Here is a 22,159-nt window from a genome sequence, read left to right on the forward strand (position 1 = left end):
CTCGGAATCAAGCTCATCATGCGGCTTAAACTAGAGAGTCAATTACCATTTGTCCGCCATCATCATTGAAGCTGACCAACTCAACTCAATAAACTAATCTTTAGGTAAACATTTATGGTGTTTTTCTTCGTGGCTATGGTGTTTTTCACTTGCAAAGTCATAGGCAATCAAAGAACTCAAGTTCGTCCTTTTTTGAATATTCTGATCCGAGGCTTTGACTTAGAAAATGCAAAATATATATATATATATATATATATATATATATATTAATTTTTGTTTATTTCCCATACTTTTCCCTGCAAACAAACATTACCTACATATTAAGGGTTTGTCTAAGGCAATGTTTAAGTGGGCCCACATATTTTAGTAGGGAGAATTGTAATTTCAGTTACCAATGTTTAGTTTCTGTGCTAAATTGATCCTTAATGATGTTTCGGTTAAGACAAATCTGGTCTTCAAAATTTTTTATATTAGGTAGGGCATTTGACCGAAAATTCAAGAATGACTAACTGTCAAAATTAAATTACCGTTAGTCAATAATTTTAACTTTGTACTTTTGGTCCCTAATGTTTGGAATTTTAATCATTATAGTGGCTTAAATTTTAAATAGTAATATTGAGGGTTTTAGGATAAAATGAAGGTGAATTACAACGAAATTGTGTTCAATGGGTAATAGGAATTCTAATTAAACTTTTATCCATTTTTATTTTTATTCGATTTATTCGTGCCATTAATTTCTCATATACAATTTTTTGGTTTGCATAATCAGTCTCAACTGGTATAATATACATAATTATTTTTTTGCGCTATTGATTATTAACTGAGAGTGAGTTGTATTGTCTTTGCATTAGGGACGAGTTTGACACATAGGCCAACTACTAGGAATTGAAATTGCAATTAATTATCCCTATTTTAGTATTTTGTGGAGGTGTACTTATATGGGAGAGTTTATAAATGCAACCAGGAATAAAACTGCATGCCTTAGACAAAGTGTTAAACATGTCATTATAAAATTTGATCAAAAAAATTAAAGAAAAAAATAAATTAAAATTGATACCTTCAGAATGGCAATTGGTTTTTACTAAAGAAACACTAGTGAACATATGATTTGGAAAAACCCTAATATTTTTGTTTGGATACCCTAATATGATTCTACTAATCTTTGCCCATATTGCTGTAAAATGTGCTATCGGCCTACTACAGCTGTTATACTGACATCATTGGGGGAATGTATACCTTGTTCAGGATGTACAGTTTTTGAAGGACAAAATATGGCATTATAAGCTGGTAAGTTGGGATAAGGGATCTCAACTATTTCACTGTTAAGCATTGACAGAACAGCGGACACGTTTGGTCTATCCTTGGCATGCTCCTGCACACATAATAGTCCAACATGGATGTATCTCAAGACCTCCATTTCAATGAACGGATCAAAAATTATTGGATCGATTAATTTCACTGTTTCACCTGCATTCCACAGTTTCCAGGCCTGAAAATTGTGGGAACAAAATGCAACTGAAATTAATCATGAGTTGTATAAAAGTGGAATGAATTTTGCATATGGGAATCGCCGTGTATAGAAACTTACATATTCTACCAGGCTGTGATCATTCGCCTCGTTACCAAAGCTAGTGTTTCGCTTTCCACTCACAATCTCCAACAGCAGCACTCCAAAGCTGTAGACATCTGACTTTTCAGAAAACTTTCCTCTCATTGCATATTCTGGGGCCATATAGCCACTGCATCCCGTTATCAACAAGGGGTGAAATTGATTTATGCTTAAACTCAACAGAAATGAGAGGGGAAGAAGGGGGGGGGGGGTATTTGGAGTTGGAGTTTCCATGATCGAACTGTGCTTACTATGTCCCAGCAACCCTGTTCGTATTGTCTTGATCTTGGTTGCCTCTGAAAATTCTTGCTAAGCCGAAATCTGATATTTTTGGAATCAGCTCCCCGTCCAAGAGAATATTACTGGCTTTAAGATCTCTGTGGATAATTTTCAATCTCGAGTCCCTATGAAGGTACAAGAGGCCTCTGCAGATCCCTTCAATGATGATGGTGCGTCTATTCCAACCAAGTAAATCATGTTTGCATGTATCTGAAATCAGGCAGAACGGAGTGCTGTTTTATTGTTTAGTCAGACGATCATCCATCAACAATTCTGTAAATACAGTAGAAGACATCCTAGTAATCAACATTTCGGTACAGGAAATTATAGCTAGCTAACCAAATAGATAGGCATCCAGGCTTTTGTTTGGCATCAATTCATAGACTAGCATTTTCTCCTCTCTTTCAACACAGCACCCAAGAAGTCTGACAAGATTTCGGTGTTGGAGTTTTGAAATGACCAGAACTTCATTCTTAAACTCCTCAATCCCTTGAGTCGAAGAGTTTGAAAGCCTTTTCACTGCAATTTCCTGGCCGTCTATCAGTTTCCCCTGCATATGTGTGCTACACGATTATTGAGTTCTTTACAGTCCAAACTGCATAAGGTTCCGCAAAAAAACGAACGAACACTTGATATACCTTGTAGACTGAACCAAAACCACCTTTCCCAAGCTTGTTTTCCACATGAAAAGTATTTGTTGCGTTAGCCAGTGTCTCATAACCGTACAGATGAAGCTGATCTTCACTGTCGCTGAGCATGTCTTTCATTCTGATGATTGTTTCACCTGCTTCAAATAGCGAAAGTTAGCTTTGTGCACCATCTCCATATTGCGAATGCATGTAGCGAATATGTCGTGACTTTATCTTTGCTAATCTAGCGCTTTACCTCTATGATAAGGCAACCACTTCCATAAGAAATATGCAAAACCAGCGACGAACAAAGATATCACAACAACTATGCTAGCAATGACTGCTTTCTTGTGACTTTTGCTTTTGCTGTGATCTGCATTTCAGGTGGTTCAAAGCAGATTATGAGAATTTACAAGGAACTAGACATGTGCCATCATATCAAATTCCAGCATCATTTTGAGGTAGATTTGTGCAATAAATTATCAACACAGCATAAGAAGATTTCACTAGTCATAGACTGGATCACATCCATATATGCAAGATGCAAGTAATGAATAAGGGGCTGGAAAAGTAATTACCAAGTTCAGAATAAGCCACACGAACATATAGATCTGTCCCATCAAAAGGGAATTGTTGTACATCTATCAAATCGCCACTCCAGTGCATACATCCAATGCCCTTAGGATATGCATAAGCTATGCAAGAGCAGTTGTTTGAGCACTCATCACCACATTCTTCCTCCCTTATGAGGTTGAGGACGCCAATCAAGTAAGAGGAATCTGGAACTTTTACGTTGTTGAGCTTTAAATACCCATCTGGTTTGGCCTCCTGGCCACCAGATATGTTCCCCTGGCATTGCAGCAATGCCTTTCTTAAGCAGCCACCAGTCCAGTTTCCCCTGTTCCATTCCTCCTTGTCTCTTGGCTCAAAACCTTTCAAGCATGTACAAATTGGCGAACCCTGAGGATTACATATTCCAAAAGGGCCACATTTGCCATAGACATCACATTCACTCTTTCGACTTGACCATGTTACCGTGGAATCTCCTAGGTCATTGTTCCAAACGTTCTCCAGGTAAATCCCAGAGGAAGTCAATACATAGTGGTGGTATGTCAAAACAGAATCATTGACGCAATCGTAGGTAAGGGATGCAGAATCTGTATTTTCATTCACCATATGTAATACATGTCGACCTGAATACATGCCAGGAACTCCAATGTACACGTTGCCATCCCATGGACCACTGCGCCAAAGAGGCTTACTCTGATCCCAAATGAAGACTTCTGGAATTCCTGGATGATCAAAACCTAAAGAGAAACTTCCAATAGATGGGTCGGAAGGACTTTTCCATGAGGTAAGCCGGTTCTTGTTCTTGGGGCCTGCCCCTAGTCTCATTTTGCAGACAATGGTGTCTGTAGGATGCTGAAAACTTTCCCATAGAATCATTCCATTTGAGTTGTCTCTCAGGACTAAGTTCCCAGTATCCAAGAGTTGTGCACTACAATTTGCCACCGAATTTGAAGCATTAGAAGACCATAAAACCTTTTTCTGCCCGTTCAGGACCCTAAGGTTACCATTTTCTGAAATGGAAAATATTCCTCCGGAATCATTCAAGGGTTGGTTTCTGTTAGCTACCCAAAGAACAGTCAGTTGAGGAAATTTATTGAAAATGATTCCAACATAGCGATTACTAGTATTTGCAGGGCTAAAAAACCCCAATTTGTAGGTTTGTCCCGCGGAGACTACAGATTCGGGGTCACGAATCGGCTTAGTGATTGTAATGGTATCATTAGCTCTGCAATCTTCTGGGCAGAAGCAAGCAAACAGGAGTAGCAGAGGTACTAAGTTTGCAAGTTCCTTCATTCTCCTGCTGCAGAGAAAATGGTCTATCATTGTTTTGCAACTAACTATTTGAGTTTCGACACTTCACATTTGACTTCTTCCTCTTTCTATTCAAAGTTCAAACCGCGTTGCTGCTGGATAGTATTTCTTAATGGCAAGTTTTCCTTCATTCACCCACAACAATTCAGACAGCTGGACATATGCATTCATGTTTCAAAGTCGACATTTAGACCCCATGATGGCACTGTATTTATGCGACAAAAAAATTTCCACCTAACAGGATTCAACTTCTATAAAGCAAAATCGGAGATAATGTTCGCGGAAATTGGTTCAAGAAAAAAATCTACACTTATATTCGTCGTTGTGGGTCCTTTTAGAAGTTGTGCCGTTAACCTCAGGACAACGACAGGAATGAGATCAAAGAACATTTTGGTTCTTGTTCTTTTAGCATTGCAAGTTTGTTGAGAAACACACACCACTCATTGATTTACAAGTTGTTATTCTGAATCCAACAATCACTATAAAGTCTATAGTCACAGGTTTCAATTTTCTTTTTCCTTGCGTGTTTAAGACGTAGATAGCATCCAGACAACTAGCCATTCTTTGATTTAAGGTACAAAAGGCAATTTGAACCAAAAAAATTCATTGTTCGACAAGGATGGCAGCATAACCGAATTTTTTTTTTCCAGTACCCTCTAAAACAACATCAATGTGCTTCACATCTTCTGTGCACTCGAAAGATGAAAAACACTTACCCCCAAAAGAAAAAAAAAAACATGTATCGGGATGTGCTATCTGCCTAGAACACTTGTTAGACTTGCACCATTCACAGAATCTGTGCTTTTTTGAGAACATCGAGCTGAAGCACCCAATCTTCCTATATAAGCTGGTAAATTAGGACGAGGAAGCTCTGCAATTTCACTATTCAGCATTGACAGAACAGCTGAGACATTTGGCCGATCATTTGTATATTCTTGCACGCATAGTAGTCCTACATGTACGTATCTCATGACCTCCACTTCGATGCATGGATCAAAGATCAATGATGGGTCTATCAAATTTGTTATATCATTTTCATTCCACAAATTCCAGGCCTGAAAAATTTGGCAAGTTGATGAATTTTGGAGTTCAGAGATTGAAATGTTAGAAATGGAAATGAATCTTTAGAATTGCAGTCCTAATAAAGAAACAAGCTTACATATCCTAAAAGGCTGAGCTCGTACTCATCATGGTAAAAGCCCGTGTTTCTCCTTCCGCTTACAATCTCCAATAATAGCACTCCGAAACTGTAAACATCTGACTTTTCTGAAAATCTTCCCTGCATTGCATATTCAGGGGCTATGTAGCCACTGTTATCACATAATTTGGGGACGTGAGAACAAAGTTAATCTACGGAAGTTGCATTATAGGATATCATTTTAGCAGTATGTGCTTACTAGGTTCCTACAACCCTGTTGGTATTTGCTTGATCTTGGTTGCCTCCGAAAATTCTTGCTAAGCCGAAATCTGATATTTTTGGCTTAAGATCTTCATCTAAGAGGATGTTGCTTGCTTTTAGATCCCTGTGAATAATTTTCAATCTTGAATCCCTGTGAAGGTAAATGAGGCCTCTTGCAATCCCCTCAATGATGCTAATGCGGGTGTTCCAATCAAGTAAACCAGGTTTCGATGACTCTGAAAAGATCAGGAGGACTAAAATCATCATAGGTTTATCAAACAGTGTTGGGTTCCATAAAGAAAGACGGTTCTATGGAACTTTAGTAACCACATTGGAAAAAGAACCACCAGATTGACTAACCAAAGAGATAGGTATCCAAGCTTTTATTTGGCATGTATTCGTACACAAGCATTTTTTCTTCTCTTTCAACACAGCAGCCAAGAAGTCTTACAAGATTTCGATGTTGAAGTTTAGAAATCAGCATAACCTCATTCATAAACTCCTCAATTCCTTGACCAGAAGATTTTGAAAGCTTTTTCACAGCTATCCCCTGTCCATCTGATAGCTTTCCCTGCAGTTACATAACCGTTACATTTGCAGTATTCAACCATAGCAAACACCACATGCAGCTGAGGATGTGTACCTTGTAGACAGGGCCAAAGCCACCTTTTCCAAGCTCATTTTTTGGTTCAAAATCATCTGTTGCATTAGCTAAAGTTTCGTAACTATAAAGTGGTAGCTCTTCAAGCTTGTGTTGCTCCAAGTTGTGGCTAAATACTTCCCCTGCTTCAATTAATGAAATCTGATCTCCTTTCCCTGTGCTTATCATGAAATAGTGCTTGGTAAATTTATGATGAGGAAAAACAATATCTGAAAAATGAAGCTAAAATCAGAGTAATACCTTTCCGCTTAGCCAGCCACTTCCAACAAAAGTATGTAGACAATGCAAAGGATAAAGATGCTGCAATTACTGAGGTTGCAATGACTGCTTTCATGTCCCTTTTCTTGCCTATAAATGTCAAAGTTTCAAAGCATCTTCAGAAAGCCTACCATCGAGAAAGAACTAGCCAAATGCAATTCTATGTCATTTTGACTTTCTTGTAGAATTTATAGAAAAAATGTAAAAAGAAGTGAAGGAGACTTGATAACTTAGTTACATTCCAAAATATAGCCTTGATCGAATTCAAATCGTATTTGAATGCGGAAGCAGAAAGTAAAATGCTACATTAAGAGTACAGAGTTACTAAAACATTGTAATAAGAAGTGTCATACCAAGTTCAGAATAAGGCACACGTATGTATAAATCTGCCCCGTCAGAAGAGGATAACTGCTGTATATCAATTAAGCTTCCGTTCCAGTGCATACAGCCAATGCCCGGATAAGAGGCATAAGCTAAACAGGAGCAATTATTTGAGCACTGAGTACCACATTCGTCTTCTGAAGTTGCTACCCATTCAGCCAAATCTGGAACTTTAGTGTTTGGGAGCTTCAAGAATCCATCTTGTTTGCCCTCAGAACGAACAGAATTATTTCTCTCACATTGCAGCATTGCCTTTCTTGTGCAACCACTAGTCCAGTTTCCTCCTTCCCATTCCACCTTATCTCTAGGCTCAAAACCTTGCAAACATGTACAAATAGGTGAACCATGGGGTTTGCAGCTTCCAAAAGGTCCACATATGCCATAGACATCACATTGACTTCCTTGGCTTGACCATGTAACCTCCCAATCCCCTTTTCTATCTGATAAAACTTTCTGCAGTATAGACCCTGAGGAACTCAATTCAAGGTACAACAAACCACTATCATTTGAATACGTGAAGGTAGCATACACCAATCCTGTATCATCCGTTACCAGGCTAAAACCATTTAGATAAACTGGATCCATGCCAGGAACTCCAATAAAGACACTGCCGTTCCATGGACCACTGCGCCAATAAGGTTTATTGTCGTTCCAAAGGAAGAGTTGTGGAGTTTGCTGGGGTTCAATACCTAGGGAGAAACTTCCGATAGATGGATCAGAAGGATTTCTCCAAGAGGTCAATCGGATTTTCTGGCCTTTCGTACTCGAACTTAATCTCATCCGCCGGAGATATGAGTCTGTCGGAATCTGAAAACTTTCCCACAGAGTTCTTCCACTGGGATTGTCTGTCAAAACCAAGTTTCCAGTATCCAAGAGTTGTGCAGTAGAATTTGCCACAGAATTTGAAACTTTAGATGACCATAGTATCTCCTTCTGCCCATTCAAGACCACAAGATTGCCGTCTCCTGAGATTGTCAGAGTTCCTGATGAATCATTTAATGGTCTGTCTCTATTTGCCACCCATACTACTGCAACTGCAGGAACATTGAACATGATTCCAACATATCGATCACTACTATTTGCAGGACTGAAAAATCCTAATTTGAAAGTCTGGCCTGAAGAAACTATAGTTTCGGAGTCCTGCAGAGGCTGAGTGATTGTTATATAATCCACCGCTGTACAAGCATCTAAACAGAAGCAAGCAAGTAGTAGAAAAAGGGATCCCCTCGTTGGTGATTGAGAAGTTATCATTGATGATGAACAATCTAACTCCATTTCATTCCCTCCACAAATTGTTTATATCTGGGAATCTAATACGACAATACAAGATTTTTGCATTCTTCCTAGATATTTAGACCAAGTCATGCCATAAGAAAATTAAACCCATCGTGGCTCCTGTCATATTCATGAAGCCATCATGCATGATGAAATCCATGTGTTTGATTATGATAAACTAAAGGGTAAATTACATTTTATCCCCATGTGGTTTAGCCTTTTTTTAAATAACCCCCTATTATTTCAAAAGCTATATATAACCCCTCATGATTTGGATTAAAGTGTCAAAGTGACGGAACTTCTAAAAATGTCGCAATACAAGATTTTTGCATTCTTCCTAAATATTTAGACCAAGTCATGCCATAAGAAAATTAAAACCAATCGTGGCTCCTGTCATATTCATGAAGCCATCATGCATGATGAAATCCATGTGTTTGATTATGATAAACTAAAGGGCAAATTACATTTTATTCTCATGTAGTTTAGCATTTTTTTACATAACCCCTATGATTTCAAAAACTATACATAACCCCCTCATGGTTTGGATTAAAGTGTCAAAGTGACGGAAATATCATTTGTAACGGAACTTCTAAAATGTCGGCAATACAAGATTTTTGCATTCCTCCTAGATATTTAGACCAAGTCATGCCATAAGAAAAATTAAACCCAAACGTGGCTCTTGTCATATTCATGAAGCCGTCATGCATGATGAAATCCATGTGTTTTGATTATGATAAGCTAAAGGGCAAATTACATTTTATCCGCATGTGATTTAGCTTTTTTTTATATATATATAATTCTCTATGGTTTCAAAAGCTACACATAACCCCCCTTGGTTAATAAATAATTTTCAACTTTACACAAGGGTATTTTTGACATTTTAAGTGACTCCGTTACGAATGATCATTCCCGTCACTTTGATACTTTAATTCAAATCATGAGGGGATTATATATAGTTTTTGAAATCGTAGGGAGGTTATATAAAAAAATGTTAAATCACAGGGGGATAAAGTAGAATTTGCCCTAAACTAAACGTTTTTAGAGCTTTGTCAGTATTTGAGGGAGGTAGAGTCAGCTTAATAATATATTGTCCCAGTTGATTGCATTATTACTCTGAATCAAGCTCATCATGCGGCTTAAACTTGAGAGTCGGTTACCATTTGTCCGCCGTCATTATTGAAGCTGACAAGTCAACTCAATAAACTACTAATCTTTAGGTAAAATCCTATAACACAGCAAATTGCTACCGAGACCAACCTTTGGCGCTTGCAGTTGGCTCTGTAAAGCTTTACTATCTGAAACAGTATCTCCAATAAAAGCATTAGAAACTTTAACAGCGGATAGAAATGTTTGGAAAAAAGGATGACAAGTCATTCACTGGCTTGGAAAAAAGGATAGAAATGTTTGGTACAATTAATTTTACGGAAAGATAAAACATTCTTCTACTGTTTCAAAGTAGCATATTTGACCTGAAACCTGAAATTAAGCCCAGTAGTTTGCGCATCAGCATTTTCATTTCATTTTTTTTTTTTTTGGAATAAACAGAATCGAACCTAAGACAAATCAAACACATTAACTACCGGATGTTCTACAAGATTTGACTACAATTTTTATACTTTTAATCCAAAAACCTGAACGTTTCAATGTTTTCATTCAGCTTGTTTCTAGAACTCCATAGAGAAAATTTATGCCAGACGCGGCTTCTCAAACTGATAGTTAGTTACTCTGAACTACAAAGCATCCCATTCTTCCTTCTTTTTTTTTTAAAAAAATTAATCCATCCTCTGCAGTGTGGTGGTTTACTTTTATCTCATCAGGTAACCAAATTACTGTCAGAGGTTGTGTCCACGCACTAAAAGCTGTGGTATATGATCATGTTAGCATACTAAATCAAGACTCAAACATAGAAATTTTTATATTATTATTTAACAGTATCAAGTTACGGTCTTAGTAATTGTATTTGAATCCAGTTACGATATTATTGATATTGTGATTTGTCAAGAAGATTAAAATTTAATAACATTATTATTATGATGTATGGTTAATATATTATCATTAGCATTATTCCTCTTCTCTCATATATATTGTGTAAATTGCCTCCTCATCTACATTAGTTTTTGTGAAATTTATCTCCTATAATTTTTGGGTGAAATCTTTTTGAGTTCTACAAATCATTGGCTGCAAAAATAACAATAGTTAAAAGAACGAACCATTTCTTTACGAAAGGTCATATGTTTGAATTTCGTACTCGATGTAAAAATGATTATCAATAATCTATGATTCCAAAAACATGCTCTGGTTTATGGTGGTGATTAGAGTCGAACCCATTATAACTTTTATTAGCAAAAAAAAAGGACAAAAGTTGGAGGCTTGGGAAAAGAAATCCCTTTTGCCTATAATATCATGTATGCTCTAATTCATGGTGGTGATCAAAATTGAACTCATTCAAACTTTTATTTAAAAAAAAAATGTTGAAGGCTTGGGAAAAGAAAGCCCTTTTGCATATAGCGTCCTGAAGACTATTTGATGAACCCAATGGTGACAACTAAGTTGCAATTTTAATTCTTTCAGCTCGGTGTCTTTGTCATGGATAAATTACACTTTACCCCCCTATAGTGTAGTATTTGTTTACATGGCCCTCCTATGGTTTCAAAAGTTATACATAATCTCCTCATGGTTTAGATTAAGATATCAGAGTGACGAAAATTGCAATTCACAACGGAGTCAACTAAATGTCAAAAATACATTTATGTAAAGTTGAAAATTATTTATTAACCACGGGGGGTTATAGATATTTATTGAAAATTATAAAGGAGATATATAGTAAAGCACTAAATCATAAGGGGTATATATGGTAAAACACTAAATCAAAAGAGAATTATATGGTAAAATAAAAAACCATATAAGGTTTGAGTGTCATACATATTCTATTTATATATTTTGGTTACTTCAGTTATTTAGTTTTTAAACAAAGGTAATTTCGATATTCTCATAGGTTCCATAACGGATGATTATTTCGGTCAGTTTGACACTTTAATCCAAATTATGAGATGGTTATATATATCTTTTAAAACTATATGGGGTTATATAAAAATTAGTTATATCACAGGAAGTAAAGTGTAATTTGCTCCTTTGTCATTGAACATCCACTTTTAAATCCCTGTATAAAAAAGAGATTGATCTCCAAGATTGAGGAATGAACGAAATGTTTTATATCTTTCTCTTCTTCTTTTTCATCGACTTTAGTATACCACTTAAAATTAAGTATTCCAAGATTGTACTATGTAACTACTCCATCTATCTTAGTGATGTAAACCAATGAGCAGATTCGGACCAGTTGGCAAACCAATGAGCCGATTATCAGCTGGGTTGGATATCTTATTATTCTTCAGTTCTCGATTGAAAATTATGTTTATTCTAATTAGTCTATTATAATTGATGATTGAAGTTACATATTATGTCCAGTTATGCCTAAGTTACCATCATGCCTTTTAATTAGAGTTAAACGCATCTCATTTCAGTTGTGGCACTAACCAAGAAAAAAAAAATCCAATTGATTACATATCAATAATAAATGTGATTAGAATTAAAACAGCCAATAAAAAATATATTCACTAACCCTTGCTCTTATCTCAAATCATTATATGTAAAAAATTATCTTCAATTTTTGTTGGTTTTATGCACTGGCTAGACACATCATAGAAAATTTCTGTCTTACTATTACAACTTGCAACCCCGGTAAAATATATAGTAATTTAGCTTAGATACGATAACCTTCCATCTTTGAGTTTCTGTAATCTCCGAGTTTTTGTAAATTGTAATTATACAATGCATAGTAAACGTTTAATTTCTTTTTTATGTAATCAACATTTTGTGCGGCTCACAATTGATTAATTTTGTTCATCATAATTTCTTAGCCAATGTTATGCCCACAATCAAAACTCTACAAAATTACTGAAGTCCAAAAAGTTCAACATACTAGCCATTAAGATCCTAGACATTGAAGACTTTATTAATCCTGCAAAACATGTTTCACAACTAGAAATTGTGACTAGTCAATGATAGTCAAAAAAGGGTCTAAACAGTCACAAAAACTTTTTGTAACCACACTGTGACATGTATATGAAAGTCACGGATTTAATAGTCACAAAAATTTTTTATGACTTGTATATGAAAGTCACATTATCAATTGTGACTTGTAAGAATACCTTTTATGACTTGTATTTTGAGTGTAATAAAAAGTCAAAAAAAATAGGATTTATTTGTGACATGCAAATAATAGTCACAAAAGATCTTTTGTGTCATGTTTTGCTGGTCACAAGTGCTATTGGGACCCACTAGTTAAATTAGACCCCAATAGCCTTGTGGCTAGCGGACTTGCGAGTCACAAAAACATCTTCTTTTTTCCTTTTTTCTTTTTTCTCTTTTCTTTCTATTTTTATTTCTTTTGTTTTTTTTTTTGGAAGGCCAAAACTTAAAAGAAATCCATTCGCAAGCCTCTTTAGTTGATGTCCATCAAGAACTAAGAAAAAGAAATAAATTCATTTATAGCAAATTAACTAGCTACTCCTTCGAGTATTAATGAATGAAACCTTCCATTAGTTAACATACTAATCGAGTCTCGCAGTATACACTAATGTTCATCAAAATTACAATATCACATATACAAATAGGCAGTACCATCTGAACTTCATAGAGAATGGCTCGAGCCATACGAAAACCTTCTAAGAGCCAAGAAATGATATCCTAAACCTGCAAAATGAAACACATTCAAAAAAGGAATTACATCCCGAACATGAACTTTCCATAACAAAAACCAATGATCCCTAAAGTGAGTAATCAGTTTGACCATAGCACCAAGATGATCTTCAATTTACAACATGGTCAATCAGTTTAAGCTTACGATTTTAGTGCTACTAGTATTTTTCAGACTCCATTTATGTGTATCAAAGGAAAATAGGACATTGATAAATAGATAACCAAATTTAAAAGTGGTTACTTGTTTAATGTTATTTTACCAGTCTTCTGTACATCAACGAATTGAAATACCTACAAGCCAGTAACACTTTAGATTCTTTCAAACAAAGCAAATAAGTAAAGGTGAACTTCTCAAGTAATTAGCATTATTGGATTCCATATTCAAGCTTAGTGGTTCTAAGTGATACATGGTCAAAAGTCATGCATGAAAATTCGTATATAGATAAAGAAATATGAACATAAAAATTTCCTAAAATTGAGTTATCTGTCGACTAGGAAAAGTACTAAAAATCCAATCTAGAACCATGGGTAAGGCATTGACATCCAAATACGTCATCCCGAAACTAATGGTTTTCTGCAAATAATCCAAATTGTGCATTGAAATCTGCTCTTATCTCTGAGAAAATAATTTGAGATGCATAAAGTCAGCCTAAGAAACAGAGACTAGAAGAAAGTATTCATAGGAGAGACTATTGCTAAAACTGTCCATGATAGCAAGTAAACAGTTATTTATATACTTTATACCCAGTAAGCTGTCAAATATATGGTCAGACTGAGATGCATAAATATAACCAAGCAGCTGATTGTATGCTGATACCTCCAAAGCAAACTGATGTTGTGCTACATCCATCTTGTTGAATGCATTACTAGTACTGCATACTGTGAAGTGGATTCTGTTATCGGCCTTCAACAATCGTTACAGTGACATTGTTAATAGAATCAACCCTTTGCGAAGAAGAATCACTTACTGAAGATCCTAATCTTCTTGTATAAGCCGGTAATTTGGGAAGAGGGAGATTTGAAGTTTCACTGTTAAGCATGGATAGAACAGCAGAGATATCTGGCCTATCTTTTGCAAATTCTTGCACGCACAATAGCCCTGCATGGACGTATCTCAAGACCTCTTTTTCGATACCCGGGACAAAAATAGCTGCATCTATCAGTTTAACTGCTTCTTTTTCATTCCACAATTTCCAGGCCTGAGGAAGCAAAATGAAACAGTGAATTTAATTTGCTTTATGCAAGAATGGGATAAGGAACTTTGCCCTTATGATACTCGTCATAGTCGAAGATATTATCTTACATATCCAAGTAGACTCAGCTCATTCTCGTGATAATAGAAGTTACTATTTCTCCTTCCTGTCACAATCTCTAATAGCAGCACCCCAAAGCTGTAGACATCTGACTTTTCTGAAAACATGCCTTCCATTGCATATTCCGGGGCAATGTAGCCACTTACGTTCATCACCATATATATAGGCAAAAAGAGTAAAAAAGTAGTTTGAGTTATGAGGACTACAAGGGGAAGAAAAACAGTTTAGATTTATTATGAACTGATTGAATTAAACAAGAGAGCGAACTGTACTCACTATGTACCCACAACCCTCCTTGTATTGGCTTGATCTTCATTGCCTCCAAAAATTCTTGCCAAGCCAAAATCTGATATCTTGGGTCTCAGCTCTTTATCTAAGAGAATATTGCTTGCCTTTAGATCTCTATGAATGATTTTTAATCTTGAATCTCTGTGAAGGTAAAGGAGGCCTCTGCCAATCCCATCAACGATGGTGACGCGTTTTTTCCAATCGAGTACACTTGGCTTATCAGAATCTGAAAGAGCAATAATGACGTAGATCAATATGACTCAGTATAGGGTATTACGGAAAATTTCCTGTGCCGTATAGTGCTGCTAGTCGAAAAACCTGGTTTTTTGGAACTGAAGAAAGAAAAAAAAAAAAAAAGTGCTGCGATGTTCATCAACAAACCGAATAGATGGAAGTCCAGGCTTTTGTTTGGCATGTATTCATAGACTAGCATTTTCTCTTCTCTTTCAGCACAGCAGCCAAGGAGTCTAACAAGGTTCCGGTGCTGGAGTTTAGAAATGACCACAACTTCATTCATAAACTCCTCAATGCCTTGGCCAGAAGTGTTGGAAAGCCTTTTCACTGCAATTTCCTGGCCATCTAACAGCTTTCCCTGCAGATGCAATGATAATTAAGTTCCAATCCTAGCAAACAACTCATTTAGTTCTTGAAGCAGCGTGGAATACCATCAGGAGCTTACTTTACCTTGTAGACTTGACCAAAACCACCTTTGCCCAGCTCATTGCATGGTTCAAAGTTATCTGTTGCTTTAGCTAGTGTTTCATAAGTATACAGAGGTAGCTCTCCTAACTTGGCTCGGTCCCCAGTTTTGCTGACCATGTTTTCCACATTATACGTAGGTTCAAACAAAGACACCTGATCATCTTGGTCTTTACCTATTTATGAGCAGGTGGTAGGTGAATGCATGAATATAAATGACAACACATGAGAAATTAATTAAGCACAGTTTGAGCATATTAAATAATCTCACCTTTGTGCTTAGCCCACCTTTTCCAACAAAAATAAAGAGAGACGGCAATAAATAAAGATGCTGCAACCACTATGACTGCAGTGACTGCTTTCGTATCCTTCTTTTTATCTGTATTTCAAGTGTTGAAAGCATAATCTCAGAATTTTCATACAAGGAATTAAGTAATATGCCCTCATTTTGGTCATTTTGATACCTTTCTGGTAGAAACACAAACAAATTTCATCATAACTTCAAATAGATCCAAAAAAATGTGAAAATTATCAGTTTTGGACTTTTGGATTGATTGCAAATTAAAAAAAAAAAAAAAAAACTGGGCACAAATCCTTAGACAAGTATAAGCAATTGATAAGTGAAACACCTAACCATAACAAGAGTATAGAAGATATATCTTACCAAGTTCAGAATAAGGTACGCGTACATACAAGTCTGCCCCATCATAGGAGAAGTGCTGCACATCGATTAGGTTGCCACTCCAGTGCATACATCCTATCCCTTTGTAATATGCATAAGCTGTGCAAGAGCAATTTTTCAAGCAAGAACTACCACATGCTTCTTCTGAGATTACTACCAGCACAAGGAAATCTGGAACTTTCATGTTTGGGAGTCTAACAAATCCATCTTCTTTGGCATCTGTACTGGAAGATTGATTTCTCTCACATTTCAACAATTCCTTTCTTATGCATCCACCACTCCAATGTCCTCTGTTCCATTCCTCTTCATCTCTTGGCTTAAAACCTTGCAAACACGTACAAATTGGTGACTGTAGACGATTGCAGCTTCCAAAAGGTCCACATTTGCCATAAATATCACATTGGCTTTCTAGACTTGACCACGTTACACTCCAATCTCCTTTTCCAATTGAGACCTTTGCCTGTAAACACCCTGAGGAATTCAATGAGTAGTAGAACAGAGCCGGATTATTTACAGAGTTGTAGGTAAAATAAGTAGATCCTGAATTGTCCTCCACCAGATCTAATCGACTCTGATAAGCAGAACTCATGCCAGGTATTCCGATGAACGTATTACCACTCCATGGACCACTGCGCCAGCAAGGTACATTATTCTCCCAAACAAAGAACTGCGGAGGTCGGAAAAGATGAAAGCCTGCAGAGAAATCTCCAATGGAAGGATCAGAAGGGCTTCTCCAGGAAGTTAGTTGGAGCTTCTCTTTTGCACCCGCACTTAATCTCATCTTTGGCACCAAAGAATCAGTAGGAATTTGGAAACTCTCCCACATCGTACTTCCATCTGAGTTGTCTGTCAAGACTAAGTTCCCAGTATCCAAAAGTTTGGCACTTGAGCTTGCCACCGACTTTGAAACATTAGAAGACCATATGGTCTCCCTCTCCCCATTCAAGATTACAAGGTTACCGTCTTCTGCAATTGTCAAAATTCCGGTAGAATCCTTAACAGGTTTGTCCCTGTTAGCCACCCATATAACAGTTGTTCCAGGAATATTGTACATGATTCCAACATAGCGATTACTAGTGTTTGCAGGACTAAAAAAGCCCAACTTGAAGGTTTGCCCGGAGGATACTATAGTTTCATGGTCTCGGACAGGCCTAGCGATAGTAATGGTGTCTATGGCAGTACAAACTGTTAAACAGGAAGCAAGTACAAGAACAAAAGATTCCCTCATTGAGACTGGAGATTCATTGTTTCTTTTTCTTGTCAGTGCTGCCATCAGAGTTAGGCCAGAGGAAGGTACAGTCCTGGAGGAATTGTCTTAATGTTGGATATGTCAAATTCATTCACTCCCTGAAAGGAGTAAGAAAGTAGGAGAAATAGGGAGTCCAAAATTGTGGCTGCCTGTATCCCTACCATGAGCCTTGAATTAAATGGCTAATCCAATTATTAGACCTCGTGTTTTTTTCCTGCCTTTGACGTTTCTGTCCTGGTCCTCCCGGATGGCTACGTGACTAGTACTTGAGTTACTGGGTGTCTGTTGGCCTAATTGTCTGCTAGATCAGTAACTTGTGGTATCAATTGTCCTTGCTTAGCACATCAAGAATGACTAAACACAGTATGATTTTTTTTTTTTTTTTTTTTTGTGCATCATTTATCAGCTTGCTCAATATGATCTCCCTTGGAACGACTATTAAAAAAAAAGAGTTATAGAAAAATCAGGAAAAAGGGTTTAATCTGCCAAATTGGGGACATAATTGTGTCATGGTGGACAGATGGGATAGAAGTTCTTGCTGGGGCAAGTCATTTAAAGCTCCAAGACAAAAAGTACAGAACAAATTGTAGCATGCATCCATAAAGGCCAAAAAAAATATTGAAAAACATTTCCACGCACTCCCACTCAATTCTAGCTCAAATAATAAATAAATACGAAGATCAGATGTTCCTTCTAGTATTTTATTTTATTCTCATTCTTTTTCTTTATTTGGTTGCTGCCCTACCGGTTACTACTATACTATACTCTTTTCCTTGCTTTGCTTTTGATCTACCAAAGATTAATCCACATGGCTCGTATATCATCAAACTTTAATCACTGAACCTATTCTATTAAAGTTGTAAGCTTATTATAGTACTAAATCACAGGAAGGGCATACTTTTATGGGCAAATTCCACTTTACCCCCTTGTGATTTAGCTTTTTTTTTTACATAACCCCCTTATGGTTTCAAAAGCTATACATAACTCCCTCATGGTTTGGATTAAAGTGTCAAAGTGACGGAAATGATCATTCGTAATGGAGTTACCTAAAATGTCAAAAATACCCTTATGTAAAATTGAAAATTATTTATTGACCAAGGGGGGTTATGTGTATATTTTGAAAACTATAAAGGGGTTATATGGTAAAATATTAAAACATAAGGGGGTTATATGGTAAAACATAAAAATCATACGAGGTTAGTGTGTTATGTATTTATAAGGGTAATTTCGACATTTTTAAAAGTTCCGTTACGAATGATTATTTTCGTCACTTTGACACTTTAATCCAAATCATGAGGAGGTAATGTCTAGCTTTTGAAACCATAGCGGGTTATATAAAAAAAGCACTAAACCACAGCGGGATAAAATGTAATTTGTCCTACTTTAATTCCATTGACAAGACAAGCTCAACATGCTATTCTATTAAAGTTGCTGCCCAACATGCTGCATTGCTGCGTCATTAAAATTAATTAAGCAAATCAAAGTGCTTTTAGTTCTTTCAAAGACTGGTTCACCTTGTTTTGGCAGTTATCATGCACTGGATGTATGTGCTGTCTTTGAAATAAGCAAATTTTCTCACCCAAAATAAGCTCTTGAATTGACACATTCATCTAGTCCAATTCTAACATGCTGTGTTTGTAATCCTTCTTCGCGCAAATGGACAATGATTTTCAGCTTGTTGGCCTCCGATTTCACCACCATCTCCTTCCTCCTGCCCATCATGCCACCGGAAAAAAAGGAGGAAAAATACAAAGTGTCGACAAACTGTTGTTAAAGGAAAAGTAAAAGGAACCAATTTTTTTTTTTTTTTTAAAAATGGGAGCAAGGAAGTTTTGATTCTCAATATTTGGCAGCTAAAGTTTCGATAAAAATAAATTTGATTCCCAATATTTGGCACCGGGTGCAAATTTAGTCTTTGAAGTTTCAGCCAAAAAAAAAAAAAGAAATTTTTGGTCCCGAATATTTTCGATTTGAAGTAGATTTAGGGCCATTGACAGATTTTCTCAATTACTAACGGAATTAATCATGTGCAATCACGTGTTCCTTAAATCAATTTTTTTTCTGAAAAAAAAACCAATGCAATAGCTAATTTTGAACAACAAAAATAACTCGTATGATGACATATAAGTAACTGATGAACCAAGAAATAGGAAAAAATTTGTTAAACTATATGCAAAAAATTGAATTTTTTTTTTTTTTTTTGCGGCGGGGCGGGGTGGCGTGTAAGTACATTTTTAATTCATCAGATCAAATTAGCTGTATCTTGAATCAATGAACTCAGATCATGTTAGTCATTTCGAATCCGTATAATCACATTCTGATTCAATGAGAGGTTAAATTTTTCTCTCAAGGCACTCGAAAAACTGAATCGTCAGCTAGCTGAGGCTGAGGCTGAGCTTGAGATACGCAAAAGGCCTCCTCCAGAGGACAAAGGTCCAAGAGTTCTTGGGGAAGGTCTTGTCATTGATGAATGGGAAAGTTGTTTCAACAGATTGATGTTTTGCTACGTTTGTGGTCTTATTGCTTTATCTGATTACCTTATATACGTGTTCTGTGCTGGTTTTTGTAGAAGGAAAGGAGGGAAAGATATCTTGCAAGACAACTGGTCGAAGGAGTTGATTCAGTATAAGCTGCAATACTTTCCTTCCACTGATGCAGAACAGAAAACTGGAGTGAAAGTGAAATCACAGGCAACAGAATCCGGAATTTATGAGTTCAACATGCTATTTCAGGGATTCAATGAAGCATAATAGAGAGAACTATTTTGCTTCCCTTTTGATATCAGAATAACTATATGATTCAAGGATTGTCTCCTGGCTGAGACTTTTGTTACATGTATATAAAGAGGATTAGCTAGTAGGATTGTTCTTCATCCATGAACATTGGTTTTCTCCTCCAAAATTTTGCTTCCTCCAATTTGAAAATCTTATTTGCCTATTTTTCTATGTTCCTGTGGTTTTGGGGCCATGTAACAGGTTATTGTCAGGTGTGGAAAATGCACCAAGACCTAAACAATTCAGGCAAAAAGAAATCAATAACAATACTATTGCAAATGGTATCCTGTGCTAAGCTATGGCCTGACAACTTGAAAGCATTAACAGTTGCTGGAGATTTGATCTACCAAAAATCTTTCATCTTTTTCACTTTTGTAGTCACTAGTTGATTCGTATCAAATACCACTGGTATGTTATACTTTTGAACTCATGCTATAATATGCAAGTCTCTTTCTAATCATTATGTTTTGAAATTGTGTGGTTAGTGCTTCATTTATATAATAGTACTAATACTTTGTGGAACTGATAAACTATGTCCCATTGAACTCCACTGGATTTGTTGAAAAAGTTCCACGGCCTTAAGGATGGTTAAGATACAGAGTAAAAATGAGTTCTAGACCAATGAATTGAGTGCTCCACTGATTTCAATTTTGTAGTTTAACAACTTTCCTTTGTTTTCCCCCCTTTGACACTCCCTCCGTCCCACTTTGATAGTTCTGGTTCTTTTTTCACACAGTTTAATAAAAAATAGTTAATTTTATTGGAACAATCAATTTAGGTAGCTATTTTCCTAAAATACCCTCACATTAATTAGAGTACAACTTTATAGGAACTTGAATTGATGGTAAAAAAAGAATCAACTCTCATCAAATGGGGTAGGTTTATAGTAACAACAACTTACATTGAATAAGGGTATTTTAGAAAAATTAAAATACAACTACATTCACTACAATTTGGGACAGACGAAAAAGGAAAACAGGACTATCAAAGTGGGACGGAGGGAGTACTAGTTAATTAGTGATCAACACATAAGCTATTAGGCCTTACTTATTGCTTATTGTTAGCGGCTATTTTATTTTCTATTTTTATATTCAATTTAATAGACAAATAATTGCACATGCTTTTATTTTATCAGTAATTGCTACAAATTCATTAAATGCCCTAAATATATGTTAAATTGGATACATTGAGGACTAGATTTCTTCTCGATAAAATTTCAAGAACTTAAACTGCACATATGCTAAACACTAGGAATCAGATTTACTTTTATCAAAATTACAAAAATAAAAATAAAACCGCGCAAGTACTAAATATTGTGGACTAAAACTCGATTTTTTTTCCCTAAAAATTTTATAGACATCATTGCTGGCACCACGACTCGACATGAATATCAAACAACTTCATCTAGGCATTTGCTAATACAAAGAACTTATATTCATTGATATTCATGAGAAGTTGGCCCGACAGAACCGACAAGGAAGGGGGAGAAAAAGGGAACGACGTGGAAAACCAGGTGAAACAGGGGATAATGGATATATAGGAATCCAAGCAGCTTCAAAAGTTGGACGCTTGGGTAAATGAAAGCCCATTTGCCGAGAGTCAAGAGCGTCCTGCAGTTGACTAGTTGATGGAACCCAATGGTGCCAACTAAGATGCTGTTTTAATTCTTTCAAGAACATCAACTTTGAGTTCGTACATGAATGAAGATTATCACGATACTCAAAAAAAAAAATGAAGATTATCAGGAAGTTAAGTGTTCGTGGATCGAGGAATCTGATGGATATTTTATATATTTTTCTTTTTGATTTTTATCAACTTTTGATTTGTATACCCCTTAAAAAATTAGTATGATAACACTTAGTAGCACTGTAGCAGAGTCAAACGCATACTAGAGTTCAATATGTGAATTTTCTAAACAAAAAAAAAAGAATTAAATATTAGAGCTTTCTAACAAAAAAAAATGTAACTATTAGAGCTTAATATATATCCGATTATCATTTGCAAATCTCAGCTCCTTATCCGCA

General features: G+C 36.1%; 2 protein-coding genes and 1 pseudogene across 4 annotated transcripts; all 3 read right to left on the reverse strand.

The window, feature by feature from the left end:
• Nucleotides 1-1,085: 1,085 nt before the first annotated feature.
• Nucleotides 1,086-4,398, reverse strand: LOC113783493 (G-type lectin S-receptor-like serine/threonine-protein kinase At1g11330). Its single transcript, XM_027329642.1, has 7 exons — nt 3,096-4,398; nt 2,774-2,890; nt 2,527-2,672; nt 2,228-2,438; nt 1,861-2,098; nt 1,589-1,739; nt 1,086-1,489 (listed from the first exon to the last, which is right to left on the reverse strand). The coding sequence occupies exons 1-7, from the start codon at nt 4,378-4,380 to the stop codon at nt 1,187-1,189; spliced, it is 2,451 nt and encodes an 816-aa protein (XP_027185443.1). The 5' UTR covers nt 4,381-4,398; the 3' UTR covers nt 1,086-1,186.
• Nucleotides 4,399-4,942: 544 nt separating this feature from the next.
• On the reverse strand, nt 4,943-8,121 carry LOC113782735 (annotated as a pseudogene).
• A 4,827-nt stretch (nt 8,122-12,948) lies between these two features.
• Nucleotides 12,949-17,501, reverse strand: LOC113782734 (G-type lectin S-receptor-like serine/threonine-protein kinase At1g11330). 3 transcript variants are annotated; one of them, XM_027328639.1, is made up of 9 exons: nt 16,095-17,501; nt 15,702-15,809; nt 15,416-15,606; nt 15,113-15,323; nt 14,720-14,957; nt 14,434-14,584; nt 14,099-14,329; nt 13,948-14,009; nt 12,949-13,124 (listed from the first exon to the last, which is right to left on the reverse strand). In XM_027328639.1, exons 1-8 carry the CDS (start codon nt 17,383-17,385, stop codon nt 13,971-13,973), a joined length of 2,460 nt encoding a protein of 819 aa, XP_027184440.1. In that variant the 5' UTR covers nt 17,386-17,501; the 3' UTR covers nt 12,949-13,124; nt 13,948-13,970. The 3 variants fall into 3 exon arrangements, 2 of the variants coding, with proteins under 2 accessions (XP_027184440.1, XP_027184441.1); XR_003469847.1 differs by having other exon boundaries at nt 13,948-14,329; XM_027328640.1 differs by lacking the exon at nt 13,948-14,009.
• Between the last annotated feature and the right edge of the window lie 4,658 nt (nt 17,502-22,159).

The sequence above is a fragment of the Coffea eugenioides genome, chromosome 9, assembly GCF_003713205.1.
Source record: "Coffea eugenioides isolate CCC68of chromosome 9, Ceug_1.0, whole genome shotgun sequence".
NCBI classification, from domain to species: Eukaryota; Viridiplantae; Streptophyta; class Magnoliopsida; order Gentianales; family Rubiaceae; genus Coffea; species Coffea eugenioides.